The sequence below is a fragment of the Mustela lutreola genome, chromosome 8 (assembly GCF_030435805.1).
Source record: "Mustela lutreola isolate mMusLut2 chromosome 8, mMusLut2.pri, whole genome shotgun sequence".
In the NCBI taxonomy this organism is placed as follows: Eukaryota; Metazoa; Chordata; class Mammalia; order Carnivora; family Mustelidae; genus Mustela; species Mustela lutreola.
In genome coordinates, this window is record NC_081297.1 from 66030550 (window position 1) to 66055721 (window position 25172).

The 25172-nt window shown below is 38.8% G+C and overlaps 1 protein-coding gene across 3 annotated transcripts in view; it reads left to right on the top strand.

The window, feature by feature from the left end:
* Positions 1–21448, top strand: part of CCNT1 (cyclin T1) — a 36964-nt gene extending 15516 nt beyond the window's left edge. For 2 of the 3 annotated variants that reach the window (XM_059185508.1, XM_059185509.1), the window contains 4 exons: positions 335–380; positions 2071–2234; positions 2397–2467; positions 15314–21448. In XM_059185508.1, the coding sequence (XP_059041491.1) occupies positions 335–380; positions 2071–2234; positions 2397–2467; positions 15314–16717 (1685 nt within the window). In that variant the 3' untranslated portion in view covers positions 16718–21448. The remainder of the gene's footprint in view (positions 1–334; positions 381–2070; positions 2235–2396; positions 2468–15313) is intronic. The other variant, XM_059185510.1, reaches the window with a different exon arrangement.
* The last annotated feature ends 3724 nt before the right edge of the window (positions 21449–25172 follow it).

The following is a 25172-nucleotide window of genomic DNA, read 5'->3' on the forward strand; positions in this document are numbered from 1 at the left end:
ACCTGTTAAAAATGCATGTTTTCTTCTCTAAACATACTGAGTCACACTCTAGGAAGGATGTCCAGGAATTGGAGTTGAAACAAGTACTCCAGATACTTGGTGTGCAGTGTAAAGCTTGAGTTTCTAGGTCTGGAAACAGTATAGTTATTATAATTAAAAGTTGCTGATTTGATGTTTTTTGTAGAATGTTAAACATCAGGTGATCAGGGACCATGTCTGCCTTATTCGTTATTATGTTCTCTACTTGGAAATATTAAATGCTCACTAAATAATTGAGACTGAATGGAACTAATAACTTTTTCCCTGTCTCCCCCCCCCCTTTTTTTTTTTTTAGCAAGCAAGGACTTAGCACAGACTTCTTACTTCATGGCAACCAACAGGTTTATATTTTAATATTTTCCCCTCTATTTTTGGGATAGGGCTTGTCACTTTTTGAGGATATATGGAAAGATATCAGGTCTAGCACTTAGTAAACTAGAACCCAAAGACCCAGGATAGATCTTTGCTACAGTGTATTACAGAAAATTCTCTGGTAAATATTTATTTTTCTGTACAGTTTCCATATTTTACTTTAAATTTCCATGGTGCTTTTTAATTTGCTAAGGTGATGCAATTATGTAGTACTTACTGTTTGAAATTCTACCTGATTCTGCATGTCTTCCTTTACTTTAAAATATCCAAGAGCAGGGGTGCCTGGCTGCTCAGTTGGGAGAGCATGTGATTCTTGATCTCAGGATTTTGAGTTTGAGCCCCACGTTGGGTGTGGAGAGTACTTAAAAATAAAATCTAAAACAAAAAAATAAAAAAATCCAAGAGCATAGTCCTTGTTAGTTAGTTCTTGTTAGTCAGTCTTGTTAGTATTGTTAGGTAAACTTGGGGTTGATCGTGACTGAGAATCTAATTTGGAGGATTCTGCAATACTTACAGTATTTATTTATTTATTTTAAAGATTTTAATTATTAGAGAGAATGTGCACATGTGTGTGACTGAAGGTGCACAAACAGGGGGAGGTGTGGAGGGTGAGGGAGGGAGACAGAAAGCCTCCCTGCTGGGTGGGGAGCCGGACATCTGGTTCTATCCTAGGACTCTTAAGATCATGACCTGAGCCAAAGTCAGATGCTTAACCAACTGAGCCACCCAGGTTTCCCAATAATTATGGTGTTTATAAAACTTCCTTTTTCTTCCCCATTGCCAGATAAATGTGCATGAATATGTGTAAAGAGCTTTTTCTTCTTTTTTTAAAGTTTTTTCTTTATTCTTTCCTTTTTAAGACAAAAATTAATACGTAATTTGTATTACCAAATTACTTGACAAGTCTTGTCTCCAATTGATTGTGGAAATCAAAGATATTTCTGTTGACATTATTTTTTATAGCCTGATAGGAGAAATTTTTGAAGTAAATTATCAGTTAAGCATATTCACAGTTGAGAGAGTGGTAGTCTATTCATTATTTTAGTTTATTATATTTTTACTTTTTAATTTAGCTAACATATGCTATAATATTAATTTCAGCAGTAGAATTTAGTGCTTCATCAGTTGCATATAACACCCAGTGGTCATCATATCATGTGCCCTCCTAAATGTCCATCTCTAATTACTCCTCTATTATTTTTAATTGACCAGACCTGTGGTTGGCAAGAGATGAGATCATTTTAAGGGGGTTTTAAGTATTTGATTTAGGGATTAGACATAACTAAAAATCTTAAAATTTTCCTTAAGTTCTAAGTTTCTTCTCAGGATAATAGATCCTTATTTTAAAAAAACTGAGTACCCCTTCTCTTTGGTTTTGGTCCTGGTCTTTTGTCAGGATGTGGGATTGATGATGTATAGTCAAAAAATTCAGAAATGTTACCTGAGCAGGTGGGTTAATGAAAAATCATGTTGGGTGCTGGATCAGAGCACTGGATATTTCTTACCCTTCTTACTCTCCAGTGTTTTTTAGTTTTTTTTTTGTTGTTGTTTTGTTTTTAAATAATGGAGAGTTTTAACTTTGGGTTCAAAATTGAGAGCTCATAAAAAAAAAAATTGAGAGCTCATGACACTCTCTTGTTTCCTTCCCTCTGATGTCAGCCTGCATTTGACCACATTTAGCCTGCAGTACACACCTCCTGTGGTGGCCTGTGTCTGCATTCATCTGGCTTGCAAGTGGTCCAACTGGGAGATCCCAGTCTCAACTGATGGGAAGCACTGGTGGGAGTATGTTGACGGCACTGTGACCTTGGAACTTTTAGATGGTAAGTTTTAGAGTAAGGGACCTTGGAAAGCACTTGCTCTTGATCTGTCACATATCTGGCCCAAAGTGACTTCATTCAGATGAAAATAGTTAGTTGAGGTTATTCTTGTTTTTTTACTTCTGCTTGTCTGAGTTTTTCTTAAATGTTCTATTTCATTTGTAGAACTGACACATGAATTTCTACAGATTCTGGAGAAAACCCCTAACAGGCTCAAACGAATTCGGAATTGGAGGGTAAGAATTATTTCTGTCAGCTTGTAGTACAAAATTAGTTTTTTTCTTTTGACTGCACAGTGAATATACCAGAATTGGATATGTACCCCAGGTTTGGAATTTCCTTTTTCTTAGTTACATAATAATCATGACTTCAACTTCATAGCTTAGATTCTGCTCAGAAGTCAGTGATGGTGATAGGTGATAGCAGGATTTGCTTTGTGTTGTGCAACTATTGTGATACAGTCAGTTGGCAACATTGTTGAGTATTTTCTGTGTGGAGACTGTTAGGGAAAAAATGTGGCTTCTCTGAGTCATAAAGTGGTGGGTTCTGGTAGAGGAAAGATAGAGTTACAAGATTAGAGCTGGTATCATTGTACTTTGACATTATTTGCTTTTTAAATGGATTTTAGAATTTTATTTTTATATCGATTGTAGGGTAAAGTTGTATTTCAATTATTTTTCCAAGTCTTATGAAATGGAATCATTCTTTTTTCCCTTGGCTTTAGATAGAAAGTACATTTAAAAATATTTCCTGCAGGGGCACCTGGGTGGCTTAGTTGGTTAAGCTTCTGTCTTTGGCTGAGGTCATGATTCCAGGGTCCTGGGATCGAGCCCTGCATCGGGCTCCCTGCTCAGTGGGGAGCCTGCTTCTCTTTCTCCCTCTGCCTGCAGCTCCCCCTGCTTGTGTACTTTCCCTCTCTCTCTCTTTCTCTCTCTCTCTGTCAAATAAATAAATAAAAATCTTAAATTTTTTTTTTTTTATTAAAAAAAAATGTTCCCAGGGCGCCTAGGTAGTTCAGTGGGTTAAAGCCTTTGCCTTTGGCTCAGGTCATGATCTCTTGGGGTCCTGGGATCAAGCCCTGTATCGTGCTCTCTGCTCAGCAGGGAACCTGCTTCCTCCCTCTCTCTCTGCCTGCCTCTCTGCCGTCTTGTGATCTCCCTCTCTCTCTCTCTGTCAAATAAATAAATAAATAAATAAATAAATTAAAAAAAAAAAAAGTTCCCTGCAGGGGAGCCTGGGTGGCTCAATTAAGTGTCTGCCTTTGCTTTAGGTCATGATTCTGTGGTCCTGGGATCAGGCTTCCTGCTCAGCAGGGAGCTTGCTTCTTCCTCTTCCTTATGCTCTCTCTTGCTCACTCTCTTTCTCCTAAATAAGTAAATAAAATCTTAAAAAAAAATATTCCCTACATTCTCAGAAATCCAGATTGATAAACTTAATTTCATTCTCCTGAGTTTAGAGAATTGTAGAAAGTGAGTTAGTCTACGATTCAAAGGAGGCTTGAGAGCACATAGTTCATCACTATGATCATAGGACACCTCACCAAAATTTCCAGAATTTGTTTTTGGATCAGCTGCTGTCATAAGCAGTCATAAGGCATAGATGTTCATGAATTAATTTTAGATATGCACAAATTAATTTTTTAAGTGGCTTGTAGCATTGGTATAGATTGCTGTAACTTTTGGGGGGTATGGTAGAAAACTTCAGAATACCCTTTTAGCAAATTTTTGAGTATACAGTTAATATGTTATGCAGTAGGTTTCTAGGACTTACCTTGTATAACTGAGTTTGTACCATTTGACTACAAGGTTCTTATTTTCCCTCTCCCCCCAGGCTACTATTTTACTCTCTCTGTATGAGTTTAAATCTTACATTGCTCACTTAAGTGAGATCATATTTTGTCTTTCTGTGTCTGGCTTATTTCACAGCAAAAGGCCTTCCAGGTTCATTCATGTTGTGACAAATGATAGGATTTCCATCTTTTCTTTTTTTTTTAAATTGTGGTAAAATACATATAACATGAAAGTTACCATCTTAACCATTTTTAAATGTACAGTTCAGTGGTGTTAAGTATATTCATATTGTTGTGCAACCATCATTACCATTCATCTCCTTAATTCATTTCATTTTGTAAAATTGAAACTTTATATCCATTAAATAACTCTGCATTCCCCCTCCCCACCCAGCCCCTGGCAACCACAATTACACTTTCTGTCTACGTGATTTGGCTTCTCTTAAATACTTGATATAAGTGGAATAATACAGAATATGTCTTTCTGTGGTTTATTTCACTTAGCATAATGTTCTCAGGGTTCATCCATGTTGTGGCATATTGTAGAATTTTGAGTCCTTTAAAGGCTTAGTAATATTCCATTGAATGTGTCCACCATATTTTGGTTATCCATTCATCTGTCGATGGACACTTGGGTTGCTTCCATATTTTAGCTACTGTGAATAATGCTGCTGTGAACATGGGTGTACAAGTATGTCTTCAAGACCTTGCTTTTATTCCTTTGCCTATAAACCCAGAATTGGAATTGCTGGATTATATGGTAGTTATGTGGTTTTTGGTTTTTTTTTTTTTTTGGTAGTTCTGTTTTTAATTTTAATTTTTTTGAAGTTGTTTTAAAATTTTTTTAGAAAAGATTTCATTTATTTAACAGAGAGATCACAGGTAGGTGGGGTGGGGGTGGGTAGACTCCCTGCTGAGCAGAGAGCCCAGTGTGGGGCTTGATCCCAGGACCCTGAGATCATGACCTGAGCTGAAGGAAGAAGCTTAATGTTCCACTGAGTCACCCAGCTGCCCTTTAAATTTTTTAACTTGAAAAATTAAAAATATTTGAAGTCCAGATTGTTCCTTTTTTTTTTTTTTTTTAAAGTTACCTGTGCCATTGATGTCATATCCAGAAATTGCCAGATCCACTGTTGTGAAGCTTCTGCCCTGTTTTCTTCCAAGAGTTTTATTGCTTTAAGTCCCTTATTCAGTTTTGAGCTAATTTTGTATATGGTGTTAGGTAAGGGCCCAACTTCATTCTTTTGTATGTGGATATCCAGTTTTCCCAGCTCCATTTACTAAAAAAGACTATCCTTTCCCCGTTGAATGGTCTTAGCCTTTTGGCAAAAATCATTTGACCATAAATGTAAGGGTTTATTTCTGTGCTTTCTCTTCTGTTTCATTCATCTGTATGTCTTTTTATGCCAGTATTACTGTATTATTGTATACTGTATTACTGTATGGTGCTTACTATAGCTTTGTAGTTAGTTTTGAAATCAGGAAGTGTGAATTCGCCAGTTTTGTTCTTCATTTTCAGATTGTCTTAGCTATTTGGGATCCCTTGAGATCCATAGGAGTTTTCTTTTTTCTACAAAAAACATTGGGATTTTGATAGGGATTGCATTGAATTTGTAGGTTGCTTTGGGTAATAATGTTCACATTTTAACAACATGAAGTCTTGGAATCCAGAACATGGAATGAGTTTTCCATTTAGGTCTTAATTTCTTTTAGCAATGTTTTCCAGTTTTAATTGTACAAGTTTTTCATCTCCCCGGTAAGTTAATTCGTAAGGATTTTTTTTATACTGTTATAAATAGGATTGTTTTCATAATTTTCTTTACAGATTGTTCATGTACAGAAATGCAACTGAAATATGTGTGTTGACTTTGTATCCTGCTACTTTGTTGAATTCATTAATTCTGACTTTTTATGTGTGTGGAGTTTTCTATATAAGATTATATCATCTGCAGGGGCACCTGGGTGGCTTAATCAGTTAAGCGTCTGCCTTCTGCTCAGGTCATTATCCCAGGGTCCTGAGATCAAGTCCTGCATCAGTCTCCCTGCTCAAGGGGGAGTCTGCTTCTCCTTCTTTCTCTTCCCCTGCTCCTCTCCCTGCTTGTGTGCTCTCTCTCTGTCAAATCAATGAAGTCTTTTTTTTTTTTTTTTAAGATTTTATTTACTGGGACGCCTGGGTGGCTCAGTTGGTTAAGCAGCTGCCTTCGGCTCAGGTCATGATCCCAGCGTCCTGGGATCGAGTCCCACATCGGGCTCCTTGCTCAGCAGGGAGCCTGCTTCTCCCTCTGCCTCTGCTTGCCATTCTGTCTGCCTGTGCTCGCTCTCTCCCCCTCTCTCTCTCTGATAAATAAATAAAAAATCTTAAAAAAAAAAAAAAGATTTTATTTACTTATTTGACACAGAGAGAGAGAAATCACAAGTAGGTAGAGGCAGGCAGAGAGAGAGGGGGAGCAGGCTCCCCACTGAGCAGAGAGCCTGATGAGGGGCTCAATCCCAGGACTCTGAGCTTATGACCTGAGCCAAAGGCAGAGGCCCAACCCACTGAGCCACCCAGGTGCCCCTCATGAAGTCTTTAAAAAAAAAAAAAATTATATCCTCTGCAAACACATAATTTTACTTCTTTGCCAGTTTGAATGCTCTTTTTTTTCTTTTTTCCTTTCTTTCTTTCTTTTTTTTTTTTTTTTTGGAGAGAGAATATGAGTGGGGAGGGGTAGAGAGAGAGAATCTTAAGCAGACTCCGTGCTCAGCATTGACATGGGGCTCTATCTCACAACCCTGAGATCATGACCTGAGCCAAAATCAAGAGTCAGATGCTTAACTGACTAAGCCACCCGGATGCCCCTGAGTGCTTTCTTTTGCCTACTTGTTCTGATGAGAACTTCTAGTACTTTGTTGAATAGAAGTGAAAAGGACATCCTTGCCTTGTTCTAGATCTTAGCAGAAGAGCTTTCAGTTTTTCCATTGTTGAATGTGATGTTTGCTTTGAGTGTTTCATATATGACTTATATTATATTGTGATCATTTCTTTCTATTCCTAGTTTGTGGGGTGTTTTTATTATGAAAGTTTGTTGAATTTTATGAAATGTTTTTTCTGTATCTGGAAGATCATATGGGTTTTTTTTCCCTTTATTGTATTTATGTGGCATATTACATGGATGATTTTTGTATGTTGAACCATCCCTGCATTCTAGGAATAAGTCCTACTTGGTCATAGTGTATAATCTTTTGGTATGCTGCTAAATTCAGTTTGTTAGTATTTTTTTTTTTTTTTAGATTTTGTTTATTTGTTAGAAAGAGAGAGAGAGCACAAGCAGGGGGTGAGGCAGGCAGAGGGAGAAACAGAGTCCCTGCAGAGCAGGGAGCCTAATGTGGAACTGTATCCCAGGACCCTGGGATTATGACCTGAGCCTAGGGCAGACAGGTTCTTAACCGACTGAGCCACCCAGGTGTCCCAGTTTGTTAGTATTTTGTTGAGAATTTTTTACATCAGTGGTCATTAGGGATATTGGTCTGTAGTTCCCTGTAGTGTCTTTGTTTGGCTTTGATATCAGGGTAATGATAGCCTCATAGAATGAATTGAGAGTTGTTGCTGCCTCTTCATATTTTTGGGAAAGAGGCTGTTCTTTCTTGGGAAATTATTTTATTATCGATTCAGTCACCTTACTAGTTACAGTTGTGTTCAGATTTTCTATTTCTTTATGGTTTATTCTTGTTAGGTTTGTGTTTCTAGGAATTAGTCCATTTCATCTAGATTATCTAATTTATTGGCATACAGTTGTTCAGAGTAGTCTGTTTTTTAAATTCTTTTTAAGTCAGGTTAATTGGGGTACGATTTACATAGAGTAAAATTCACTCTTTTCCCCCCTCCTTATTCCATCACCCAGTTCTCCCATGCTTCCAATCCTCTCCCCTCCAGCAACCCTGAGTTTATTTCCTATGATTAAGAGTCTGTTACTTCTTGTCTCCTTCTCTGATTTTGTCTTGTTTTATTTTTCCCCTCTTCCCCATGATCCTCCGTTTTATTTCTTAAATTCTGCATATGAGTGAGATCATATGATAGTTAATTGTGTAATTGACTTACTTCACTTAGCATAATACCCTCTAGTTCTTTCCATGTCGTTGCAAATGGCAAGATTTCGGGATTTTTGGTGGCTGAGCAGTATTCCATTGTGTCTGTGTGTGTATATATGTATGTATATATATCACATATTCTTTATCCATTTATCTGTCAGTGGACATCCCGGGCTCTTTCCATAATAGGGCTATTGTGGTCATTGCTGCTATAAACATGGGGTGCAGGAGCCCCTTCGGATCACTACATTTGTATCTTTGGGGTAAACACCAAGTAGTGTAATTGCTGGATCATAGAGTAGCTCTATTTTCAACTTCTTGAGGAACCTCCAGCTCTTTCCAGAGGGTTCCCCTTTCTCCACATCCTCACCAACATCTGCTGTTTCCTGACTCGTTGATTTTAGCCATTCTGACTGGTGTGAGATGGTATCTCATTGTGGTTTTGATTTGTAGTTCCCTGATGCTGAGTGATGTGGAGGTTTTTTTCATGTGTCTGTTGGCCATTTGCATGTCTTTGGAGAAGTGTCTATTCATATCTTCTGCCCATTACTTGATTGGATTATTTGTTCTTTGGGTGTTGAGTTTGGTAAGTTCTTTATAGATTTTGGATACTAGCCCTTTATATGATATGTCATCTGCAAATAACTTTTCCCATTCTGTTTGTTGTCTTTTGGTTTTGTCTACTATTTCCTTTGCTGTGCAAAAGCTTTTTATCTTGTTGAAGCCCCAGTAGTTAATTTCTGCCTTTGTTTCCTTTGCCCTTGAAGACATGACTTGCTGTGGCTGAGGTCATGCAGGTTGCAGCGTATGTTCTCTAGGATTCTGATGGATTCCTGTCTCACATTTAGGTCTTTCATCTATTTTAAGTCCATGTTTGTCTGTGGTGTAAGGAAATGGTCCAGTTTCATTCTGCTTGTGGCTGTTTAATTTTCCCAACACCACTGTTGAAGAGACTGTCTTTTCCATTAGATATTCTTCCCTGCTTTGTTGAAAAGTAGTTGACCATAGAGTTGGGGTCTATTTCTGGGTTCTCTAATCTGCTGTGTGTCTTTTTTTTTGCCAGTACTATACTATCTTGATGATTAGAGCTTTGTAATGCTTGAAGTCTGGTGATAGTACCAGCTTTTTGGTTTTCTTACTCGTTTTCTTTCTTTCTTTTTTTTTTTTTTAAGATTTTATTTATTCATTTAACACAGAGAAGAGAGAGACCAGGTAGGCAGAGTGGCAGGCAAAGAGAGAGGGGGGAAGCAGGCTCCCCACTGTGCAGAGAACCCAATGCAGGGCTTGATCCCAGGACACTGAGATCATGACTTGAGCTGAGGCAGAGGCCCAATCCATTGAGCTACCCAGGCGCCCCTGGTTTTCTTTTTCAACCTTCCTTTGGCTATGAGGGTCTTTTTGGTTCTATACAATTTTTAGGATTGTTTGTTCCAGCTCTGTGAAAAAAAAGTTGATGCTCTTTGACAGGGATTGCATTGAATCTGTAGATTGCTATAGGTAGCATAGACATTTTAACAATATTTATTCTAATCCATGAGTTTTGAACGTTTTTCCATTTCTTTGTGTCTTCCTCAGTTTTTTTCCTGAGTATTCTATAGTTTTCTGAGTAGAGATCGTTTGGTTAGGTTTATTCCTAGGTATCTTACGGTTTTGGGGTGCAATTATAAAAGGGGTTCACTCCTTAATTTCTCTTTCTTCTGTTTCATTGTTAGTGTATAGAAACATAACTGACTTCTGTGCATTGATTTTTATATCCTTCCACTTTGCTGAATTCCTGTTTGAGTTCTCACAAGTTTGGGGTGGAGTCTTTTGGGTTTTCCACATAGAGAGCCATGTTATCTGCAGAGGGTGAGAGTTTGACTTCTTTGGTGATTTGGATGCTTTTATTTCTTTTTGTTGTCTGATTGTTGAGGCTAGGACTTGTAGCACTGTGTTGAACTACAGTGGTGATAGTAGACATTCCTGCCATGTTCCTGATCTTAGGGGGAAAGCTCTCAGTTTTTCCCCATTGAGGATGATATTTCCTGTGTGCTTTTTGTATGTGGCTTTTATGATACCGAAGTATGTTCCCTCTGTTCCTACACTCTGAAGAGTTTTAATCAAGAAAGGATGCTGTACTTTGTCAAATGCTTTTTCTGCATGTATTGAAAGGGTCATATGGTTCTTTTCCTTCTTTTTATTAATGTAGTGTATCACTTTGATTTTTGGATGTTGAACCACCCTTGCAGCCCAGGAATAAATCCCACTTGGCTGTGGTGAATAATTCTTTTAATATACTGTTGGATCCTATAGGCTAATATATTGGTGAGAATTTTGACATCCATATTCATCAGGGATATTGGTCTGTAATTCTCCTTTTTAGTGGAGCATTTGGTTTTAGGATCAAAGTAATACTGGCCTCATGGAAAGAGTTTGGGAATTTTCCTTCCATTTCTGGTTTTTGGAACAGCTTCGGAAGAATAGGTATTAATTCTTTAAATGTTTGATAGAATTCTCCTGGGAAACCATCTGGCCCTGGACTCTTGTTTGTTGGGAGGTTTTTGCTTACTGCTTCAATTTCCTTGCTGGTTATGGGTCTCTTCAGGTTTTCTGTTTCTTCTTCAGTTTTAGTAGTTTATTTGTGTCTAAGAATGCATCCATTTCTTCCAGATTGTCTAAGTTCAGAGTACCCTTACAATCCTCTTTATTTTTGTAGAATTGATAGCAATGTCTCCAGTTGCATTTCTGATTTTAGTGGTTTGAATCTTCTGGTTTTTTTCCTAAACTATCTAGCTAAAGGTTTAATTTTGTTGATCTTCTCAAAGAGCCAAGTACTAGTTTTATTTTAATTTTTCTGTGTTCTGTTTTCTATTTTTTAAAATCTCTGCTGTAATCTTTATTTCCTTCCTTCTGTTTGCTTTAGTTTGTTGTTCTCCTAGTTCCTCACATTATAAAGTTAGTTTGTTGAGTTCTTTATTTTTAATGTCAGTGTTAATAGTTTTAAATTTCTCCCTTAGTGCTGCTTTTGCTGCATCCCATAAGTTTTGATATGTTGTGTTTTTGTTTTCATTCATCCCTAACACCCATTGGTTGTTTTAAAGTATCCCTTAGTTTCCACAGTTTTGTAAATTTTCCAGTTTTCCTTTTGTTACTCATTTCTAACTTTATCTTGTAGTCAGAAAAGCTAATTTGTATGGTATCTATCTTTTAAAAATCTGTTGAGACTATTTGTTGCTTCACATGTCATGGTCTATCCTGGTAAATGTCCCATGTGTACTTGTGAAGAGTATTTATACTGTTGTTGGGTAGAGTGTTCTGTATATGTCTGTTAGATCCTGTTGGTTTATTTTTTGAAGTTCTCTGTTTCCTTATCTTTTGTCTGGTTGTTCTGTCAATTGTTGTGGGTGGAAATTGAAGTCTTTAAGTGAAATCTTCTGTCAGTTTTGATTGTGTTTTATTAGGTGTGCAAATGTTTATAATTGTAACAATTGCTAACTTGAGCCTTTTATTAATGTATAATGTCCTTTTGTGTCTCTTGAAACCTTTTTTGTTTTAAAATGTATGTTGTCTCATATTAGTATAGCCACCCTTGCTCTTGGTTACTGTTTGCATGGTATGTTTTTCCCCCTTCCTATTTTCAACCTGTTTGGGTCTTAGCATCTCCGTTGATTGTAGACAACTGGATTATATATTTTTATGCATTTTTGACAATCTCTGTCTTTATTGGAGAGTTTAATCTATTTACGTTTAAAGTAGTTATAGAGGGGCACCTGGGTGGCTCAGTGGGTTAAGTCATGACCTTTGGATTAGGTCATGATCTCAAGGTCCTAGGATTAAGCCCCGAATTGGGCTCTCTGCTCAGTAGAGAGCCTGCTTCCCCCCACACCCCCACCTGCTGCTCTGCCTACTTGTGATCTCGCTCTCTCTCTGTCAAATAAATAAATGTTTAAAAAAAAAAAAGGAGGGGCACTTGGGTGACTCAGTAGGTTAATCCTCTGCCTTAGGCTTGGGTCACGGTCCCAGGGTCCTGGGATCAAGCCCCACATCGGGCTCTCTGCTCAGCAGGGAGCCTGCTTCCTCCTCTCTCTCTGCCTGCCTCTCTGCCTACTTGTGATCTCTGTCAAATAAATAAATAAAATCTTTTAAAAAAAAGAAATTGTAGGGGCGCCTGGGTGGCTCAGTGGGTTAAGCCGCTGCCTTCGGCTCAGGTCATGATCTCAGGGTCCTGGGATCGAGCCCCACATCGGGCTCTTTGCTCATCGGGGAACCTGCTTCCTCCTCTCTCTCTGCCTGTCTCTCTGCCTGCTTGTCATCTCTCTCTGTCAAATAAATAAATAAAATCTTTAAAAAAAAAAAAGTAATTGTAGATAATGTCATTATGCTTATTTATCTTTTAGTTGTTGATGTCACAAAGTTGTCTGTACATTGCATGCCCCAGAACATAAACTAATAGTCCTTTTTTGTGTGTGTATGTGTGTGTGTGTCAGAGAGAGAAAGAGAGAGAATGTGTTATTAAAGGCAGGGAGGAGCAGCAGGCAGGGGGAGAAGCAGGCTCTCCACTGAGCAAGGAACCAGATATGGGACTCAATCCCAGAACCATGGGATCTTGACCCGAGCCAAAGGCAGACACTCCACTGACTGAGCTACCCGGGCTTCCCTAATAATCCTTTTAAATGGATTAGGGTTCTAAATTAAGTAGGTAATAAGGCTTGATTTACAAACCAAAGTTACAATAATATTAGCTTTTGCATTAATAATTGTGTTTTTTTCCTTAAAATGTGTTAGTCGGTTAAATCATGTAGAAAACAAGAAGCCCAATTATAGACCATTGTTAAAACAATAGTAGCTTTGGGGGCACCTATCTGGCTCAGTTGGTAGAGCATGGGACTCTTGTTCTCAGGGTTGTAGATTTTAGTCCCATGTTGGGGGTAGAGATTACTTTGGGAAAAAAAAAGGTATGTTTTATAGTTGCCCATGTATTTACTGCAGATCTTTATTTCTCCCTATGGCTTCGATTTACTATATAGTCTCCTTTCATTTCACGTTGCAGGATATCTTTGAGTACTTCTTGGATGACTGACTGGTCCAATAGTCATGAACTTCCTCAGCTTTTACCTATTTGGAAATGTCTTAATTTCTTGCTAACTTCTGAAGGGCATTTTTGCTAGATATAGGATTCTTGGTTGACAAGTTTTTTTCTTTTAGCACTTGGAATCTATTGGTTCACTGTCTTCTGGTCTCCAAAGCTGCTGATGAGATACCTGTTCGTGATCTTATTGAGGATCTCTTGTACCTGTTGATTCACTTCTCTTGTTACTTTCAAGATTCTCTGTCTTTGGCTATTGAAGTTTGATATTCTCATGTGAGTCTCATTGAGTTCATCTTGGAATTTATTGAGCTTTTGTTTCTATTCATGTCTTTATCAAAGTTGGGAAGTTTGCAGCCATTATTTTTTCATGTTCTCTCTGCCCCTTTCTTCTTTCCTTCTGGAATTTTCACGTGCATGTGTTGGTCCAGTTGATGGTGTCCAGCAGGCTTCAATCTTTTTTCATTATGTTCCTTAGACTAAGTGATTTTCATTGTCCTGTCTTAAAAGTTTAATGATTCTTTCTTCTACCTGTTCAAATCTATGTTTTAATCCCTTTGGTGGATTTTTCATTGCAGTTACCGTACTTCTCAGCTTTAGTTTCTTTTTTTTGATATTTCCATTTTGTTCATATATTCCTTTACTCCATACTTACATACTTCTCCATACTTCCATTAAGTAATTTGAGTATCTTTAGGGGAGTTTTCTTTTGTTTGTTTGTTTGTTTTAAGATTTTATTAGTTATTTGACAGAGATCACAAGTAGGCAGAGAGGCAGGCGGCGGGTGGGGAAGCAGGCTCCCTGCTGAGCAGAGAGCCTGATGTGGGGCTCCATCCCAGGACCTGGGATCATGACCTGAGCTGAAGACAGAGGCTCTAACCCACTGAGCCCTACTCAGAAGCCCCTTTAAGGGAGTTATTTTAAAGTCTTTGTGTGGTAGTTCTGCCATTAGGTCCTTTTCAGGGACAGTTTCTGTTGATTTATTTTTTTCCTTTGAATGGGTCATACTTTTGTATTTCTTAAAATGCTTTGTAATTTTTTTGTTGAACACTGGACATTCTAATATAATAACGTGGTAACTGTGGAAATCAGATTCCCAGGCTTTTCTGTTTTTTGTTATTATTTTTGGATGGAGATTGGATTTGATTTGGGGTGGTGTCTCTGCTGAGGATCAGCCTGAGATGTAAACTTAAGGTATTCTCACTTGTTTTCTGAGTTTTTCCCTGGGAGCGTGTGATCAAAATTTTCTAATTTTCTCTGTACATGCCTTTTTTTTTTTTTTTTTCTTTTTTTTTTTTTAATATCTTGCTCTTAATGTCTGGCTCCCAAAAGAGGAAAAAAGCAAAAAATGAAGGGGAGAAGAAAAGGTGCTGGTCCTTTAAGTCCCTTGAGAGTCACTTTAGCCAGAGGGCCTGGAGCTTGCAGCAGTAGAGGGAGGAGCCTTAACAGTGGCTGCCTGTCTCTTAGTCTGTACTCTTTTGTCAGAAGCTGCAATCAGGGATCAGAGCACAGAAACTGCTGTTTGCAGGAGAGTCATTTTTGCTGGTACTGGCTCTCCCAGAATGCAAGCTGTCTCCATTGTGGCTGGGGTAGGAGATGGGTACTTGCTAATGTGCTGAAAGTTGAAATTGATGTAAATTACTCCAATTTACTGTGCAAGACTTACCCCAAAAGTTGCAAGCCTTTAACAGACTCCAGAGTCCCAAAATAGTTACATCAGACAAATTCTGTCAGTGCAGTTGTTGTCTGAGGGGAGAGATTCGTGGTGCTTCCTACTCTGATATTTTCCTAGAATCCTCCTCCTCCTCTGCTAAGGCTAAGTGTGATTTCGTTGTGCTTCTGTACCACATTTTGCTTATCTATTATCCATTATCCATTAATGGACATTTGAGTTGCTTCCATATCTTGGCAATTGTGAATAATGATGCAGTGAACATGGGAGTTCAGAGATCTTGAGGTCTTGTTTGTATGACTCTTGACTGAAGGTTTTCAAAATCTTACTTCTAATGGTTATAATTAATGATTTTAGAGTAGCCTCCTGCCTATGGGCTACCCAGAACTTCTACTGTTGCAGCAAGCACAGTCTCTTCATTCCAGTCCCCCCCCCCCCCCATTTTATGAATTACCTGAGGTGAAGAGATGTCATTTGCTTCATTCTAGGCATACCAGGCTGCCAGGAAGACAAAAGCAGATGATCGAGGAACAGATGAAAACACTTCAGAGCAGACAATTCTCAATATGATTTCCCAGAGCTCTTCAGACACAACTATTGCAGGTTTAATGAGCATGTCAACTTCTTCTGCAAGTGCAGTGCCTTCCGTTCCAGCCACTGAAGAGTCATCCAGCAATTTAAGCAATGTGGAGATGTTGCAGGGCGAGCGTTGGCTGTCCTCCCAACCTCCTTTTAAACTGGAACCTGCTCAGGGTCATCGGACTAGTGAGAATTTAGCACTTATGGGAGTTGATCATTCTTTGCAACAGGATGGTTCGAATGCATTTATTTCCCAGAAGCAGAATAGTAAGAGTGTGCCCTCAGCTAAAGTGTCACTGAAAGAATACCGTGCAAAACATGCAGAAGAGTTGGCTGCCCAGAAGAGGCAGCTGGAGAACATGGAGGCCAATGTGAAGTCACAGTATGCATATGCTGCCCAGAATCTCCTGTCACACCATGATAGCCATTCTTCAGTCATTCTAAAAATGCCCATAGAGGGCTCAGAAAACCCCGAGCGGCCTTTTCTGGAAAAGGCTGACAAAGCAGCTCTCAAAATGAGAATCCCAGTGGCAAGTGGAGATAAAGCTGCCTCTTCAAAACCAGAGGAGATAAAAATGCGCATTAAAGTCCATTCTGCGGCTGACAAGCACAATTCTGTAGAGGACAGTGTCACAAAGAGCCGAGAGCACAAAGAAAAGCACAAGACTCACCCATCTAATCATCATCATCATCATAATCACCACTCACACAAGCACTCTCACTCACAGCTTCCAGCTGGTACTGGGAACAAACGTCCAGGTGATCCAAAACACAGTAGCCAGACAAGCACCTTAGCACACAAAACCTATAGCTTGTCTAGTTCTTTCTCCTCTTCCAGTTCTACTCGCAAAAGGGGCCCCCCTGAAGAGACTGGAGGGGCAGTGTTTGATCATCCAGCTAAGATTGCCAAGAGTACTAAATCCTCTTCCATAAATTTCTCCTTCCCTCCTCTTCCTACAATGGCCCAGTTGCCTGGGCATAGCTCAGACACAAGTGGCCTTCCCTTTTCACAGCCCAGCTGTAAAACTCGAGTTCCTCATATGAAACTGGATAAAGGGCCCACTGGGGCCAATGGTCACAATGCAACCCAAACAATAGACTATCAAGATACTGTGAATATGCTTCATTCCCTTCTCAGTGCCCAGGGTGTCCAGCCCACTCAGCCCCCTGCATTTGATTTTGTTCATTCTTACGGTGAATATCTGAATCCACGGGCTGGTGGAATGTCCTCCAGATCTGGCAATACAGACAAACCCCGGCTACCACCTCTTCCATCAGAACCTCCTCCACCACTTCCTCCCCTTCCTAAGTAAAAAAGAAAAAGAAGAGGAGAAAAAAACTTCCTTAAAAACAACTTTTTTTTTTTTTAAACTACTGATTCTGGACTAAGGAAATTACTTCCCTTATGAAATATGTCACACTTCTTGGACTAGGGAATAAGTAATATTGACATGCAGGTGGGAGGGTGGTAGAGGGGCTTGGTTATTATATCTACTGCCTCAGAAATTGAACTATTTTGTTATAGTTTTTACTGGTATTAGAGAGGTGAGAATGTGTTGAAGCTGTGAAGGATTAAGAATACTTTCTCTGTTCTTGGCCTCTCCACCTCCTAATTAGATTGATTAGAGTTGATGTCTTCCCTCTTCTGGCCAGGACTGAAATGTGGAGGGTTTGTTTTATCAAACAGTTATGGATCCTTTTGGTGTTTAATATATCAGAAGAGTGGAAGTATTTAAACGTCAAAATCTTTTAAGAGACTTTAAAAAAATAATTTAAAGAAAGTAAGTTATCTGTTTAGTTTTTTTTATATCATCCGGGGCAGGAGGGAATAGGGATTTTGCTGTGTGTATGAGATACATAGCAATGACTCCTGGGGGGTGGGATTGGAGGGTGGGGGGGGCTGTATAGGGGGGATGGGAGGATAGGCTTTTGCCCTTGAGTTCTGTCTGATAGGCTCCGGCCACTTGAAGTGTTGAGACCTTTAAGTATGTAAGTGTGGGTATGTGTGGTTTTAAGCGTGTGTGTTTAAAATCATGTTTTATCTTTCCCTCTCTGTCCCTCACCGTTTTCACTTCCCAACAGTCTACTAGAGAGAACACGGTGTGGCCTTTAGAGCATAAAGGAAGGAAGAGGCATGTGTTAGCTAGCATGGTATTTTCCCGTTTCTTTATGTTGTAATTGAGTGGTAACCTTCTAAATTCTAGTTTGGGCAAGTGTAGCCAGTGGCCTGATTCTGGACTCCATTACAAAAACTTGCCTTTTACCCCCTTTTTCTTTTTGATGCAGAAGAAAGGTGGGGTTGAGGAAGAAGGATTGGAGAGCAAGGCTGGCTTCTGCCCTACAGAATTGGGTGTGTCTTTTTTTTCAAGTTAGGCTTTGGGAAAGTGTTCAAGTGAGAGCAATCTCAGGGTCTCTGAAGGGAAGGGGGATGTGCTCTATATTCTGCCTCTGAAAGCCCAGACCATATATGAGAATAGTTCTGGGAGAAGCCATGGACTTAGGGGATACTGAAAACAATGAAATTGTGATTGGGTATTTTTAGGATATTGTATTTTAAATTGCATTATGAATGTAAGACTTGCTTTTTTTTTTTTTGTATATCTGAAGGGAAACAGCTGCATCCTTAATTTTTGCAACCTTAATTTTGCAACCTGATTTCAGAGATTGGAACTTGTGAATTTAACAGTACTGGTGTCATGAGGGTGAGCAAGCCTAGCCCACAGATGCAGGTTGTCCATCTTTGGTGGCTTTAGTTTCTAGGCAGGGGTTTTTCAGTAGATTTCTAAGAGTCGTTAAAAAAAAAAAAAATCAGGAGTCATGGGTGCTTGATTATCCCAGATTTCTGGATAACTGGTGTTCAGGATGCCAATACTCAAAGCTCAACACTTGTTGAGGAAAGAAATCTCAAGGGACTAGAAAGAATTCTAAGCCAGGTTGTCTAACTAAAAATGCCACTAAGCCACAGATCATTTGATGTGGTGTTCTTTGGTCTTCACGGTATTTTTTGCTATGGAAAAGATGATGCAATTTGAATTTGTCTTGCTGTTTTTAGTGCAGCTTCCTTTACACCAAATATTCTGTATAGAAAAATTGAATATTTTTCATTGGAAGTTATAGGGAGATAGGAGTTGTACATGTGCTGCTGCTTGCCAGGAACAGGTTGAGGAGAAAACTGAGGCAGTTGGAGTTGTTGATGCACTGGCCTAATACAGGAAGGAATTTGTACAGTAAATCTTAAGGTGAATTAATGTCCTGCATCTCTGCATATTTGAACTGTCTAGGGTGCCTGCCATTGCTATGTAAAATGAGCACTCTGCTGACCTATAAACCAGTAATATTTAGAATGTTACTTCATTTTCACTGATGGCATTTTCCTCTATACCCCTGGTATTTTCTGTTGTGCTAGGTGGTTGGTAGAAGTGTGATGTGTTTACTAAATCTAGGCTTTCTATTTGTTTAGATTTTGTTTGGTGAAGTCTGCTTTCCTTCCTGAACTTCCCAAAAGTTTATTTAGTTTGGATCTATATCTGTGTGGAATTGATCATTGATTTGATTATGAAAATGTCTTTTCCAGTGTTCAAGATTTTCTCACCAAATGTCACGTATATTCTAATTGTGTGCACTCCTTCACCACAGAGGCAGACATATCCACTTGGCCTCAAAGCAGTTCTCCATGGCATCTGTGGTTAGTTCCTTAGACCTTTTGTCAGGAGTGAACTAGAAAAAGTGCTTACTAGAGCCTAAGAACTGCTTTGTGCTGTGCAGTCTGGCCTTTGCACTAGTAGTTCATTGCTGATGTAGGTCAATTTAAAGACTTCTGTATTAATGCCTCCTGATACTGTTTTAAGATATCTACAGTGTCTGCTTTTAGATCTCTGTATATGTCCTGAATGTCCTGTGTGCCCTGCATGAAGTTGCTGCATTTGGGTTAGCAGATAGGCTTGTCAACTAGCATGCATATTTTTCTAATTACATAGACCTAGGCTTCAAAGGGTTGTGTTGTTTCTAAAACTCTATTTTCTCTATGCTCACACCTTTGAAGGATGAGAAGTGGAATTTATACATCCAAAGTTAGTCTAGTTAAACATGGCTTTTTTCCTCCTTTTAACCTAGACTATCAAGGATAAGTGGTGGTAAGCAGGCCTGGAGCCTCAAGTTCTATAAATCTCATTACTAAAACCTTGCGCGACTCTTATGTTGTCAAAAACAAACACCTGTGGAATGTCCTTAGGGCTTTTAATCAGATACCTGTGTTGCTGTTGGCTGAACTCCAGTGAAGCATTAATTTAAAGCTAAATTGTTCTTCTGCAACTTCAGTTATGCTTTTTCGGTTTAGAAAATATGTAGGAATTAGTCTAAGCTGCTCACTCATGAATCAGTGTGTTTCCATATCTGAGACTCTCAGCTTCCTTTTTTTTTTTTTTTTTTTAATGATTCTGTGTTTTGATTCAGTGTGTCATTTTTCATAGTTCTGTATTATTGGCTTCACCAGTGTTGATAGAAAAAATTTTTTTTAAATCTCCAGTTGGAAACAGCAAGGGATTAGGATATAGAAATAAAATCATGGTAACATCAGTGCTGGATTTCCTTAAGCTTCTGCTACCTAATTCCCCATGTTGAAAATGCATACCCCTCATACTTTGCTTTTGGACAAAGGCAATTAGAGGGGCCTTAGCCCAGTACGGTAGGATTTTAAAGATCTTTGCCTCCTAGGGAGGGAAGGAGGGAGGAAAAGGAAAAAAAAAAGATCTTTGCCTCCCCTCCCCCAAATAAATGTGGGAACTTGGGAACAGATTAATTTTTTAAAAGGATTATTCTAGTATCAGTTATTTTGATACTAATGCTAGGAAAAGGGATATTCTAGAACATCTTGAAGTTGGAATACAAATATTATCTTGGGTTTTGGAGAATTTAAGCAGTCTATGCAACCCTTTACATGGTGAGAAATAAGCCCTTTGCAGTCCCAACTAAGCTTTCAGTGACTTTAATACCTCCCTAGATTTCCTGTGTTGCTGCTTGTTAACACCCAGCTTTTAACTGAGTGTTTGCTCCTGATGGTTTGAGAAATGTTCATGTTGTATCACACTATCAAGTTTTATTTTGTCTTTTATCCCTCTGTGGGTGTAAGTTTGAAACAAGCATGGTACTGTAATCCTACCTGATAGAGTGGTCTGGAATGAGAATTATTTTCTAACTGGGAGACCCTTCCATTTTAATGTTTGTAAAGTTTTTAATATGAGCTTGGCATTGGAAAAGGGAGGGAAAGAAAATGTTTACTAAAAAGCAGTGTCTGCTCTTCCCCTTTATGCGTGCATATTTATGGTTGAATGAAAAGATGAGAAAGACTCTTGGGTTTTCTGTGTCCATGTTAAGCATGGAGAGGGATGCTTGACAGCATGCTAATTGAAGCCAGAGCAAGTATGTCTCCATCAGGTTATCAGGAACTCTTCAGTTGAATGCTGAGGACCTAACTAGTTAATGGTAGATCACATTGGAATTGGTTGCAAGATGGAAGTGCTGTCTGGGTTAAGCACCCAAAGAAAAGAATGCAGCAGCCTAACATAGTGTTAACCTAGGTTTCTGGGTTTGAAACTGACCTTTCCCTTACCCTACTCTGCACACCTGAAACTGTCCGTTTTCTTATCAGACCAAAGAGCAAAGAAGAAAAAAAAGAGTAAAATACTTTACCAATCTATGTCACTCAGGTACAATTTTGTGGTAATATTTTTGTCTGTTTTCTTTGTATTGCTCTAAAGAGTCCTTTCTCAGCATACTACTCTGCTGTTGCCTCTGTCCTCCTTGGGGCACCTCAGTTCTGGATGCTACCCCTGGGATCTCTACTGCTGTTATGTGATTGATAGGATGTAAGTGACCATTACAGTAAGGGCTCTTTGTAAAAAATTCAAACACATTTTTAAAAAATTTAAAAAAGGATGTTGTATACATTTTATAGTCTGGCTATCAGTTTGATATCTTGCTGTCAAGTATGTTTCTCAATCTGTATTTATCCATCCCATCAATAAATGTTAATGATAAAACACTCACCTGATTGTTGTTTATGTGTCCTAAGTCTTCGAATTAGTCTTTAACTGTCATTTTACTGTTAAGGATTACAGTTTTCAGTTTGGGTAGTAGTGTGTGCTTTCTGACCACAAGATCCTGTGGGAATTAAATCCGTTGGAAAGACCTAAGATTTGGTTGTCACAGTGAACCTGGTAGTATAAAGTATGATGTAGTCAGAGGGGGAAAAAAACCCCTCACTCAGTACAGCATTCTTGGTGATGCCTGGGCAAATTGATAGTAAATACTCTTCCTGGAAGATAAAAAAAATTACACACACAAGGTAAATCTTGTGAATTACACACTTTTGAAGGAAAAGAATTCCATTTTTTTTTTTTAAGATTTTATTTATTTATTTATCAGAGAGAAAGCATAAGCAGGCAGAGGCAGAGAAAGAAGCAGGCACCCCGCTGAGCAAGGAGCCCTACACAGGACTCAGTCCTAGGATCCTGGGATCATGACCTGAGCCAAAGGCAGCAGCTTAACCAACTGAGCCACCCAGGTGTCCCAGGAAAATAATTCTTATGTTAAAATACTCCACAAACTTCTAACACAAAGTAGCAGAAGCTATAGTTTAAAGGGGAAAAAAGATCAATTTGATGGAATGAATGATGTACACTTCTGGAAAAAAAAAATTACTCGAGTTCTGGTCATCCTTCCATTTTCTAAAATAAGACAACTTAAGATTTTTTTTATTTCTGTGCCTCTCCTGAAACTTTGTGGAAGTTGCTAACATTTTAGGAATTCTGTTCTGGTTTGAATGGAAGAAAGGAGAAGTAAATGAAGAATCTAGGAATGGGTGATATTACAAAATCCTGTTTAGTGATTTGCTTTTACTATCAACTGTCATCCTTGGCAGTAGATAAGATAGAAATCAGCATCAAGGTGGTGTGCAACTGGATCTCTGTTAATAGGGCTTGTTAAACTATTTGATACAGAGTTAGGCTTCATCTTATAGTCTGTGTTTACCATGATTCTCGTCTCCCGTGGCACTTGATAGTGGAATAAGATAGACGATCTCTATCATTCAGTGATCTGAGGAAAGTTTGAAGCCCTTTCTATGTCTTCTGTGGATTGTAGTTACAGTATAAGAGGCATGTATTTACTGTGATCTGTTGCTCTGGGGCCTATTTCTGAACTGATTTGGTTTATGTCACGTGTCCTACTTGTGCTGCCTTTTTTTGCACTGTGGTATATTAGCCCCTTCGTTTCATATAACAAACAGGTAACCAAAAAACCACAGTGATAAAAACAAGTTAAAATGAATACTAGACTTTTTCTGAAGAGTGGTTTCAGGTACTTTCCTGCCTTAAATTTATTCATTCATTAGAAAATAGTACCTATCAACTGCTATGTACTGTTTACTGATGGGAATGCGGCAGTAAACTTATCAAACATCCTGCCCTCATAGAATTTATACATTGTAGTTGTAGGGGAGACAAATAAGTAAAACTTAGTGTGTTCAATACTAAGTGCTTTGGAGAATGTAAAGCAGAGAAAGGGCGATAGAGATGTTTTGTGTGTCTGTGTGTAGCTAAGTAGAGCTCTTGAAATTGGAAATAAGATAGCTCGGAAGGAAGGATTCATGAAATTACAGTTTAGCAAAGATCCGAAAGAGGTGAGAGAGGAAGCCATGAGAATAGCTGGGTTACCCCATGTTCTTATGAACATTATGGGCTCATTCCAGGAAACAAGTGCAAGGTTCTGAGGTGAAAACATGCTGGTATGTGTGAGAAATTGCAAGGAGGCCAGTATAGCTAATACAGATACAAGTGAGGAGAGAATAGTAGAATATGTGGTTAGAGAGGCAGTGGAAGAAGGCTGGTTACTGTATGGCCTCGTAAGCCAGTATGGAGATAGTGAAATGCACCACTGAAAAGCTTTGAGCAGAAAAGTGACATCTGGCTTAGGTTTTAAAGTGTTCATTTGGCCTGCTGTGTTTATTTATTTATTTTTTTTTAAAGATTTTATTTGAGAGAGAGCAAGTGAGAGAACACAAGCGGGTGTGGGGTGGGACAGAGGGAGAGGGAGAAGCAGGCTCCCCATTAAGCAGGGAGCCCAGTATGGAGGTGGATCCCACGAGTCCAGGATCATGAGCGGAAGGGAGATGCTTAACCAACTGAGCTACCCAGGCACCCCTGGCCTGCTGTATTTAAGATGGTTTTCACAATAATTAAGGTAAGAGATGAAAGCGGCTTAGACCAGATAATGAGAAGTTATATATCTTTCAGTAGGAGCCAGTAGGATCTGCTGTAGGGTTGAAGAGTAGTCACAGATGATTACCAGTGTTTGGCCTAACCAACTGTAAAGATAGAGTTGTCATACTGAGATGAGGATGACTTACAGAAAGGAGTTTGGCCTTCATTCATACTCTCTGTCTTGCGTGCACACACACAAACCTCTTTCTCTACGATTGGCTCCCCAAACCCCAAATTCTCAAAAAATCTATTTCCTTCAAGTATTCATCTTTGCCAAATTCTATTTACAAACAGCCTCAGGTCCACTTTAACCTATTCAATAGCTAACAAAGTGTTCAGTGGCTTAAAAACAGCCATCTACTTTGTTAAACAGCACAAAGAATTTGCCAACGTCTTTAATAATATCCTTCCTTTTCTCCCGCTTAGAAGGAAGTGGTTCTAAATAGCATTTTTTTTTGCCTATCTTGAGCTTATCAGGAGGATTTTTTTTCTTTTTCAGCTAAGACCTATATAGTAGACACTCTAATTAAAGTCTGTTTATCCCTATATGGTTCCTGTTGCCTCTTCATTGTTCTCTGTAGTAGAGTTTTAATATTCCTTTTTAATATCACACTTGGTTGCAGATTCCTTTTTTTTTTTTCTTTTTTTAAGATTTTATTTTTAAGTAGTTTCTACGCTCAACATGGTACTCAAACATAGGATGCCAAGATCAAGAGTTGCATGCTCTAGCAACTGAGCCAACCAGGCAGCCCTGGTTGCAGATTCTGATTCCCCTATTTTCTGTAATGTGATTGCCTCCTGCTAGTTTGGAGTTGTAGAGTTTATAACAAATGTCTTCTTCTGTACCCATTCAGAGGGTTGGAGTGTTTGCTTTTGTGTATAAATCACAGTTGCTGTTAATATCGTTTGTATCACATCCACAACCCCCAGCTGCTCTAGAATGATTACTCCGAAAGAGCAGGTTTATCTTTCTTCTACTCTCTGTATCCCCAAGGCACTTAGGTGCTCAATAAATATTTATCGAATAAATGAATTTCAGGAAAGAGCCTTCTAGGGACTCCCTAATCTGGAAATGGCATCTCTTCCAACTGCCCTCCCCCATTTTTATTTTAATCACTTTTGTGTCCAAACTACTGTTGTTGAGCATTGTAGATTCTTTGTGCTCACCTGCAGTGTGAATCATACCTGTTTATTGGTGCTGGAGAAACCTCTTAAACTGACAATAGATAAAGAAGCATTGGAAGGATGGGATGCAGAAGAGATCCAGAAAGGTGAGAGGGGGAAATTGTTGGTTCCTTCCAATAAGAGGTGCAGTGGAGATGAAGAAAGATGATTTAACTAAAAATCGTTAAAATATGATAAAATTGGGATTGTGTCTGCCATTTTTCTTTTTTTCAAAAAGATCTTATTTTATTTATTTGGCAGAGAGATCACAAGTAGGCAGAGAGGCAGGCAGAGAGGGGGAAGCAGGCTCCCCGCTGAGGGGCTTGATCCCAAGACCTTGAGATCA